This window comes from Crocuta crocuta, unplaced genomic scaffold (assembly GCF_008692635.1).
Source record: "Crocuta crocuta isolate KB4526 unplaced genomic scaffold, BGI_CrCroc_1.0 scaffold149, whole genome shotgun sequence".
NCBI lineage: Eukaryota > Metazoa > Chordata > Mammalia > Carnivora > Hyaenidae > Crocuta > Crocuta crocuta.
This window is the reverse complement of record NW_027551561.1, coordinates 3,172,920-3,183,194: the sequence shown is the minus strand read 5'-3', so window position 1 is coordinate 3,183,194 and position 10,275 is coordinate 3,172,920. Positions and strand designations below refer to the sequence as shown.

The 10,275-nt window shown below is 50.9% G+C and overlaps 1 protein-coding gene across 1 annotated transcript; it reads right to left on the bottom strand.

Moving 5' to 3' along the window:
- Positions 1-4,676: 4,676 nt before the first annotated feature.
- On the bottom strand, positions 4,677-5,150 carry BHLHA9 (basic helix-loop-helix family member a9). The gene has a single exon (XM_077749832.1). It carries the CDS (start codon positions 5,148-5,150, stop codon positions 4,677-4,679), a length of 474 nt encoding a protein of 157 aa, XP_077605958.1.
- Between the last annotated feature and the right edge of the window lie 5,125 nt (positions 5,151-10,275).

Sequence of the window (10,275 nt, the reverse complement as noted above, 5' to 3'; positions counted from 1 at the left end):
CACTGAGGGCTTCCGGGGCTCCGCTCACCCTGCACCAAGGACAGCTGCAGCCTTCTGGTATCTGCGTGAGCTTGCGCGTGCTCGCGCACGCACACACGCGCGCACACACTGTAAGGAAAACATAATGTCCTGTTCTCATCAGCAATCACCCAGATTTCACTTCCAGTGAGGAGGGGGCCCTCCAAAGGAATCCACTCAGGATACTTTGTCCTTGCTGTCCGGGCTCAAAACAGTTCTCTACCTACCCCTCTTTGGAAGGCCCTCTAAGGAGACAAATCTTTCACCTTTAAAAAGCAATTATGAAGCCTAATACATACTAACTCTGCCTCCTTCCAAATTCTCGCAGGGTGTGTTCATGTACCTACATGTTGGTCTACAGTTATAACCAGCGGGCATGGACCATTTTGTGATCTGCGCTTCTAACTCGTGATTATTTTTACTGTTAGAACACCGTTTATTAGCCACGCCTCCTCAGCTGGGCATTTGTATTGTTTCAGATCTCTCACTGTGCAGTGCCTCTGGGACTGCCTTTTGGCAAATCTGTTTCTCTTTTGAGATTACTCCCTTGGAGTGTTGGGTTTTTTTTTTAATGTTTGTTTTGGAGAGGGGGGGCGGAGAGAGAGGGGGCAGAGGAGCGGAAGCGGCCTCTGCAGCTGACAGGGAGAGTCCGAATGTGGGGGCTCGAACTAACCAACCAGAGAGATCATGACCTGAGCTGAAGTCAGATGCTCAACCAACTGAGCCACCCAAGCGCCCGCCTTGGAGTGTTTTTATTGTGATTTTGGCAGTTTGTTCTCCAGCAAAAAAAGGAACAGATCCACAGTGCAACTAGAAATCTGTCCCCGTGCCCTCTTCTCCACATCCCTGACAACATCGGTCTTAACAACTGTTGTTTATTTTTGCCGGCATGTCTCATTCATTGCTAGACAGACAAGGCTGCTTCCTGTGATGGAGGTAACGAGTATAAGGAAGGGAGTCGGAAGGCACAGACTTCCTAAGAGAAGCCAAGAGACTGCGTGTATGGGAGCCCTTTGCGAGCTGTGGAGCTGCTGTAAGCATCTACTTGTTATTCTTCTCTGTCCCCTTCTCCTTCGAGCATTGTTTGGGTAGCAACCTTATAGATAAATAACTTCTGTCTTTCGGTATACCGGTCCTTCGTGTCTTTTAGCCATGACTTTTAGCAGCTCTGTCTTACATATGTGGTTTCTCTTTCTAATGCTTTCCTTTCTATATTCACTTAATAACTATCGTTGTACTATTTTTCTCTATATTTGGACAAGCCCAGCTGGTCTCTGTTGATAACGTCCATTCCTTTCATAATCACAGATTTTACTGCTCCTCTCCACAGTAAGTCAGTCATTTTGCATAACGGATACAGTCTCAGGAAACAGGTTTTTAAAAATCAGGGGCATTTGGGTGGCTCAGTCAGTTAAGCATCCAAAACTTTGGCTCAGGTCATGATCTCACAGTTCATGAGTTCAAGCCCTGCATCAGGCTCTGTGCTGATAGCATGGAGCCTGCTTCGGATTCTCTGTCTCGCTCTCTCTCTGCCCCTCCCCACATACATGCTTTCTTTCTCTCCCAAAATAAGTAAATAGAACTTAAAAAATAAATCAAGCAAAGGGTGCCTAGGGGTCTCAGTCTGTTAAGCGGCCGACTTTAGCTCGGATCATGATCTCACAGTTTGTGGTTTCGAGCCCCACATCCAGCTCTGTGCTGACAGCTCAGAGCCTAGAGCCTGCTTGGGATTATATGTGTCTCTCTCTCTCTCTCCCTCTCTCTCTCTCTCTCTGTCCCTCCCCTACTCACTCTCTCTCTCTCTCAAAAATAAATAAACATTAAAAAAATTAAGCAAGGGTTCCAGAAAACCCCGGTGGCCCATAATGAAAGGCATTCTGGCCCAGGAGACTCTAATGCATTGGGGAGAGGCAGGGAGTACCTGTTAGGTCAATACGTACGTGTATGCACACACAAATATTCATATGTTCACAGTCTGGGTAAGCACTCCCATGATGTGTGTGCATCAGAAAACCTTTATGACATTAAAAAAAAACATTTTGAATACTATTAGCATGAGAATATACAAAACACATGGCCCTGATAAAACAATAGCTAATGTATTGTGGACTTTACTTTATAAAACACCCTCCCATGCATTCTGTCTTTATCACAACCTGGTGAACCGAATATGTCTTAATAGCACCCAGTGAGTGCTTACAGGGCCAGGCACTATGCTAAGTGCTTGAAATGCATTATCTCATTTAGTCTGCACAGCAGCCGATGATGTAAGTATTAATTTCAGCCTGTTATACAGAGGGGGACCCCAAGGTTCAAGGCCCTTGGGCAATTTGCCCAAGGTCACTCAACTGGAAAGAAGAGACTGAGAAGTACTTTCACATCCGTCCCTTTGACCCCACACATCTGCTGCACATTCACGCCTTCACCTGCAGGGGGCGCTCTCGCCATTCCTGTGCTGATGGTAAAACTGGGCCAGAACTCTGAGCTCTCTCTGTTCTGCAGCTTAAGAAAACATGACTTCTCTCTCTCTCTCTCTCTCTCTCTCTCTCCCCTTCCCTCTCTCCCTCTGAAATAAATAAAACATTTTTTAAAATTAAAAAAAAGGAGGGGGGCACGTGGGTGGTTCAGTCAGTTAAGCGTCCCACTTCAGCTCAGGTCATGATCTCATGGTTCATGGGTTCGAGCCCTGCATCGGGCTCTGTGCTGACAGCCAGCTCAGAGCCTAGAGCCTGTTTAGAATTCTGTGTCTCCCTCTCTCTCTGACCCTCCCCTGCCCATGCTCTCTCTCTCTCTCTCTCTCTCAGAAGTAAATAGAACATTTCAAAAAATAAAATTTAAAAAAACAAACAAACAGGACTTGCTGGTCATTTTATCATGTTTCCAGGGCATAAAAACTGGGCTGAAGGTAGGCAGAAGCACTGTCCAACCTGGTCTGAGATTATAATAGTATACAAACAGTAACAATCTATGGAACGCCTTCTAATTGCCAGAAACTGCATTATGAACAGATGGTAACCCTCACAGTCGCCCTGAGGTGAAATCATCTGTGTCAGAGGTGAGGGAACTAGAGGCTCAGAGAGATCAAGTGATGCCATGGGTCACACACGTAGTAAGTGGCAGAGCAGAGCCTGGATCCCAGGCCTGTCTAGCCATTTCCTTTCCACTACCAGACGGTGGCACTGCCTTCTCCATGAGATGGAAGGCTCAGTGGGCGCGTCTGGGGCCAGATTCCCACATTTTGTTCCTGGACCCCAGGTGTCCTCTGCCCAGAGGAAAGCTTTCCTGCGATCTGTGCGATCTGTGCGGCAGCCGCCTGCCCTGTGAAATTGGAAGCCCTAATACCTGTGGGCCGGGGACAAGATGCCAAGTGCGCCAGTCAGCGAATGTCTCGCTTGCAGAAAGCAAAGATATCTTTAATTATGGCCTCATCTTGACTGTTTTGAGGACCCCTCCCTTATCCCGGGGTCAATAGGCTTCTGTCCAGCTTCCGTGATAGCCGCCCCCCCCATTCCGAGCTGTGTAACTCTTCCTCTCCAAGCCGGCAAGCGTCCAGCTCTCCAAGGAGACCAGAGAGCCCTCAGCCCTCCTTCAGCACGTCTGGGTTCTCACCCCAGCCTGCAGCAGCTGCAGCGTCAGCCCGGTCAGCAGGAGTGAGGCCAGACACTAGCCCGGGAGTGCTCGTCTTAGATGCAAAAGCTCTCCAGACTTCTCTGGGAGGGCTGGTTGTGCCTCCCACTTTCTCAGCAGACTTGGCCCGAGGCCCTAATTCCCTTAACCTCCTCCCCATAATCTTCTCTGATTCTGTGTCTGCCTCTCATCACAGATGCCCTGGCTGCACTGGACCACTTTTCCCTGGGAGCTCCGTTCACCCACACTCAGGGTACAGGCAGGACTCACCCACCCCCAGGCCCGGGTCTGCCATAGGCTTCCTTTCCTGAGCCTGGCCCAGACTCTTCGACCACTGCAGCCCTCACAGTGGCTCACTGCAGACAGCAGCTCGGCGGGGTGGCGGGTCCCAGAGATAGGCTGACTGCATCCCGAGTCTCCTGGTGCCGCTCGCCATCTCCAAATAACATCCTCTCCCCCAGTGCTCCTCCCGGTGCTCAGCCACACCTGGGGGCCTGCCATGAATCAACGGCCCAGATACCTACCTGTGGGAATTAGGCCCTGGGAGACCCACATTCCACAGTGAGCTCCCAGACCTCAGGCCTTCCTGCCAGCCTGGGCCACCGGGCCCGGTGGACACCTGAGAGCAGACGGAGATGATAGCTTTTCCTTTTTATTTGGCTCCTGCTGTTGCCTCTCTCAGATCACAGACTTGGGGTATCAGCACAGGCTGGGGACACGGACCCCACACTGTCATCAAACCACAGCAGGTGTCACCCACACTCCCACCTACAAGCCCCCCCTGTCCAAAAGCCCTCTTTCTCCTCAAAAGCAGCAAGAAAAGATAGGACTCAGAGGCACAGGAATGCAAAGATCCCTTTCTGAGAAGAGTTCATCAAGTCCAAAAAGCCCAGCAGGATCCCGCTCCTTTCACGGAGCTGCCTGCCCTGGTGGGGCTTCGGGCTGAGGAGGGAGGGCTGGGGAGTGCAGCCTGGGCTCCGTTCCTTCCTACTGGCAAGGCTGCTCCCCCCCCTCTCTCGGGCCTCAGCCATTCAGTTTTTCTTGGTCCAGGACGGTTTTTTGCAGTCTTCCCTGCAGTCGTCATCCTCCGTTGGCTCCTCCCTGGCCGGCCTCCCCCCAGGCCNGCGGCCGGGCCAGCGGGGCGCGGGGCTGGCGCGCAGGACCAGGGAGAGCGCCGCGATGCGGTGGATGGCCCTGCGCAGCGTGGCGATCTTGGAGAGCCTCTTGCCGCCCAGGTCGTGGCGCAGCGCCCTGCGCAGCGCGTTGAAGGCCTCGTTGTAGTCCAGGATGCGCTTGCGCTCCCGCACGTTGGCCGCCATGCGCCGCGCCTTGGAGCGCACCGGCCGGGCGCGTTTCCTGCCGCTCGCCGCCTCCTCGGCCTCGCCGTTCTCCCTCAGCACCCCAAAATCCCTCCCGGCCTCCCGGCAAGAGGCCCCCAAGTCCTCGGCGGGGCCCTCGGCCCCCTTCAGGCCTCTGAGGCCTGGGCCCTGCACTCCGCGGTGCATGGCCTTCCCCGGGCCTTGCTGCCCCGGCCCCGGCTCGCGTGGCTGACCGTCCACCTTCCGAGCGGTGACTCCTGCAGGCCGGACCCTCCCGGACGGGCCTTCTCTAGCTGGGCTTTATGGCACCACGTGGCTCTCCACCCTCCCCATCCATTCATCTCCCTCCTCCTGCTTTATTACCTGCCTCCAGGTAGGTTGGCGAGGGAGGAACCGAGAGGAAGGAAGCGAGGAAGCATGCAGATTCTTGTACGAGGGGACCGGACTGGGCAGCGGCCACGCCTGGGGCAGTGCTCCAGCCGCCAGGGAGAACTTGCCCTGCCTCACACCAGGGCCTTTCTCAGGTGACCAGGCTGAATGGAACGTTCGACCCGCAGACCCCAAATACAGTGCCAAATTTGGCCTCTGGGCAGGAGTACTGATAGGTACACGGAAGGGTCCCCGTGGTAGTTGAGCGTGTTTCAAGAACCTTGAAAATTCTAGTCAAGGCTTGTACAGCCACAGAGCTGTCCTTTAGCAAAGCATGACTGTCCCCATGGGGCCAATAAAGGAGGGACGGATCTGATACAGCAGGTAAGAGAGACCTGAGGCGTCTGGCTTTCCCAGCTGCCAGAGTGAGCCTGCCTGGGACTCTGGGTTTGCGTTTTGATTGCGCCTTCCTCTCCCTCTATCTCCCTTTGGCTCCCCCTTCAGAAAGCAGAGCTGGACTGAGCTTGTGACACCCTGGGTCCCCTTGTGGTACCCATCAGGGGCATCTTTTGGTGTTCAGGGTCCTTGGGCTGCTCTGTCTCATGACACAGCACTGCCATGTTATGAACTCAGTGAATGCACCCAACCCCACCCCCACCCCATTCCCAGGGATTTGAATTAAAAAATTTTTTCAATGTTTATTTTTGAGAGACAGAGAGTGAGCAGTGGAGGGGCAGAGAGGGAGACCACACACAAAATCCAAAGTAGGATCTAAGGCTCCGAGCACAGAGCCCAACGTGGGACTCAAACTCACAGACCATGAGATCATGACTGAGTGGAAGTCAGACGCTTAACGGACTGAGCCACCCAGGCGTCCCCCTCCCCCCAGAGATCTGAATTTTAAATAGAGTCTCAGAAAAATAATAATGTTTAATCCTAGAAAAGGACCCTCAGTGGAATTTCAGGCATCCACAAGTGAGTTCAGCAAAGTCAATGTCATTCCCAGTCACAATCCAAAAGCCTCCAAAATGCAAAGGCTTGCTGTGGCATCCAGCTGGGATGGGTATAGGGTTCACATCCTTTGCACCAAAAAACATACCAATAATCCCATTATTTCAAACTATTAATTGCGCCGTGGAGAAAACAGGGCACTAGGAAATGAATTATATATTTTTCTGTGATTTTGTTTTATTGTGTGTCTTGCTCACTAGACTATAAGCATCCTAAGGATGTTTGTGTTTCTGGGGCTCTAGTCCCCAAATCTGCAGTATCTGTGAAATTACAAAGTGAATGAATGGATGTTTTCTCAGTCTGTTTCCCATCATCCCCACAACATACACACACACACACACACACACACACACACACACAATCACACAGAAATGCATGCCTCCAGCAAGATTCTACACAGAACATAGGCCACAGATGTCTAATTGTGGCCAGTAGATTCCAGCTCAGCTAACAGGATGTCAGTCTCAATGGGTCGTTTCAGGGCTAGAGGTCATCAGGTCAAAACCCAGAGAATCTGGCTCGAGTGTCACATTCTTGGCCACCTCTGCTGCTACCCCTATCCATGTCCCTTAGCCCCTCAGTGCTTCTCTAGAGAGAAAGGAGTCACTGCCCTGCTCAGGGCCTTGCCCAGCCCTTCGGAAAAGCCTGGCCCCTAGGGTCAAAGGTAGGCAGGTCAGGAGGCAGCAGGTGGAAATTTCAGTCTAGGAGGGCCAGGTGGGAGAGGTGATATGGTGGATGGGAGCCCTTCCCCACCCTACCCCCAGACAGTGTCCTTTTTTGAAACTGTCCCTGCCCAGGGCATGGTTGGACATATGAGCACTTCCAGAGAATTCCACCAGACAGGGAGTCAGACCTGGTTCTAATTCCTCTACCAACCTGCTACATGACCTTGTGCCAGTCATATTTTCTCTAGACTTCAATTCCCTTTTCTTTGCAAAGAAGACATCCTCGCTACAAAAGAAGGTGGGCAGGACCAGTTACGTACTTTGCAGGGCCCTGTACAAAATGAAAACTGGGGCTTCTTGTTCAAAATCATTGCAGATTTGGACATGGTGACAGCAGAGCATTAACTGAGCTGGGGGCCCTTCTAAGCATGGGGTGCCTGGGGCCCCTGTCCATGAAGCTGGCTCTGAGTGTAGGACACAGTAGTGTAATGGTAATGAGCACAAGTTTTGGATCAAAACTCATCTGATATTTGAGTCCTCCACCTGCAAAGTAGGATACCAGTCTCAGAGGACTCAGTGGCATGGAGTCCAGTAAAGAGGGGGCCTCAAGAAATACTGCACCTGGTTATCTCAAGGATAACCTCAGTCTGACTATGACCACCAGCAGGCTTCCCCTCCCCCATATGGGCTCCCCAAGGAGCCCATAAACCACAATCAGAAGAAGTAGATGGGCAAGTCCCGAGCACCCCTCACCTCCACAGAAGGATGGAGATGGCCCATCCAAGGAGTTCTTCCCTTCCCACAGATCCTCAGGGCTGCCTCCCAGAGGGGAGTTCGAGCAGGGCAGGAGCAGAGAAAGAAGACACGGAATCTGAAGCAGGCTCCAGGCTCTGAGCTGTCAACACAGAGCCCAATGTGGAGCTTGAACTTATGAACCGTGAGATCATGACCTGAGCTGAAAAGTCAGACGCTCAACCAGCTGAGTCACCCACCCAGGCGCCCCTCATCATCTTAATAATATTGATACTGACTTCTACTGAGTGCTTATTATAGGCCAGGCATGGCACTAAGTGCTTTTTTATTTATTTATTTATTTTACTAAGTGCTTTTGAAACATATATTATCTTGTCCCCACAGCAATCCTATGCGGAAGGCCCTGTTATTATAATACCCATTTTACAGACTGGAAACTGCAGCCTGGAGAAAAGTAAGTAACTTGCCCCGAGTCAGAGGGCTGAGCTGTGTGGCTCCTACTTAAAGACCATGCTCTTAACTCCTCTGGGCTGAACCTGCATTCTCAGCACAGGGAGTCCCCCACCCCCAGCACCAGCAGCTGCCACTGACCACCTGCAGGTATCAGAGGCCTGGCACCCGCTCTTGGAAACAAAAGCCATTAAGATATTCGAACAGTTTCGGGCGCCTGGGTGGCTTAGTCGGTTAAGCATCTGACTTTCGCTTAGGTCATGATCTCGCGGTTTGTGGGTTCGAGCTCTACGTCGGGCTCTGTGCTGACTGCCAGCTCACAGCCTGGAGCCTGTTTCAGAGTCTGTGACTCCCTCTCTCTCTGACCCTCCCCTGCTCACGCTGTCTCTCTCTCTCTCTCTCTCTCCTAGAAATAAATAAAACATTAAAAAAAAAAAGATATCCGAACAGTTTCAACCAAGTGTAAAAAATAAAAAGAGCTTGGCTGGTAGGGAGAAGGGTTGGGGGAGGGAGGGAGGAAGGGTCCCCCAAATGAAGAGAGACAGGAAAGAAGAGAGAATATAGGCTGGAAGCCAGGAAAAGTTCAGAGCACCCCTCTGCCTGCCTCCTGGGCTAAGATTTGCTGCCTGGTATTTCCCTGGCTAATCCTCTCTCTGACCCCAGACCCGACGGAGAGCACCAGAGAGCAGAAGTGACAAACCAGTGCCCACATGCTTACCCTACTGCAGGTGAGCAAGAGCCCAGTAAGTCAGGAGTAGCCTGAGGGGATTCGAGGTCAGCCTGCAGCTCCCTACGTGCGCACGTTGGGAAGGCTTTAGGCCTCTGTCTGCCAGAGTTCTGGATGGATTTCAGTGGCCTGCAGAGGGTAACCAGCTTCTGCAGCTTTCCTCCTCTGTGAAGCTGGCCCTCAGCCCTTCCCTGCAAGGCTTCCCTTCTTAACTCCATCTCAGAATGTAGCAGATCATATTGTATTGTTCATGCTGGATCCACATCTGGGGCCGCCTCTGGATTCCCAGGCCTAGCACAGTGCCTGGTACATAGCACGTGCAAGGAAGTATTTTCTGAATGTTGACTTAATGGTGCAATCCTTAATATTAAGAATTTTATGAAACTCTGGAAATTCCACACTGGTCTGATCAAACAGGCTCTATATTCAAACCCAGTAAATATTTATTGGCCATCTAAAAATACCGTGCCCAGTGCTATAAGATTTAACATGTATTGACAGCCACAAATATGTGTATTAACTTAAGTGTATAGGAGCCCAATATTAAAAAAGAAGGAAATAAGCCTTGCAGCTGAATAGAAGTGGTTTAGAATTCCCCACCCACGCCATTCCCTGGGGGGAATTTGACAGCTGTCAAAGCTGTGGTTCTCAGGGCACCTGGCTGGCTCAGTCAGTGGAGCATGTAACTCTTGATCTCGGAGGTTGTAAGTTCAAGCCCCACGTTGGTTGTAGAGATTAGTTAAAATCTTTAAAAAAAAAAAAAAAAGCTGTGGTTCTCAAAGTGTGTTGTGGTGGCAGCAGCATGGACATAAAATGTCTTGGACCCCATCCCAGATCTATTGAATTCAAAATTTTGTCTTAACAGCAAAGTGGTAGGGGCGCCTGGGTGGCTCAGTAGGTTAAGCCTCTGACTTCGGCTCAGGTCTCACAGTTCATGAGTTTGAGCCCTGCATCTGGCTCTGTGCTGACAGCTCAAAGCCTGGAACTTTCTTCTGATTTTGTGTCTCCCTCTCGCTCTGCCCCTTTCCCACATGCATGGTCTCTCTCTTAAAAAAAAAAAAGTAAAACATTAAAAAAAATCTTTAACAGCAAAGTGATTGGAATGCTCAGAAAGATATATTTGTTCTTCCAGAGTCTAGCTCAGTAGCTATTAAATATTAGCTTGCATAAGAATGACTGTTGACAGTTATATATATTATGCCTTGCATGCTACAACTTCATGTTTATTCAAAGGTAATTTTGACTTCACACAATTTGTTTCTTGCACATTAACTTTAGACCATCCCTACCTACGCATTGGATGGAGGAGCAGTTTACGGCAGGAGAGGGCTATGGG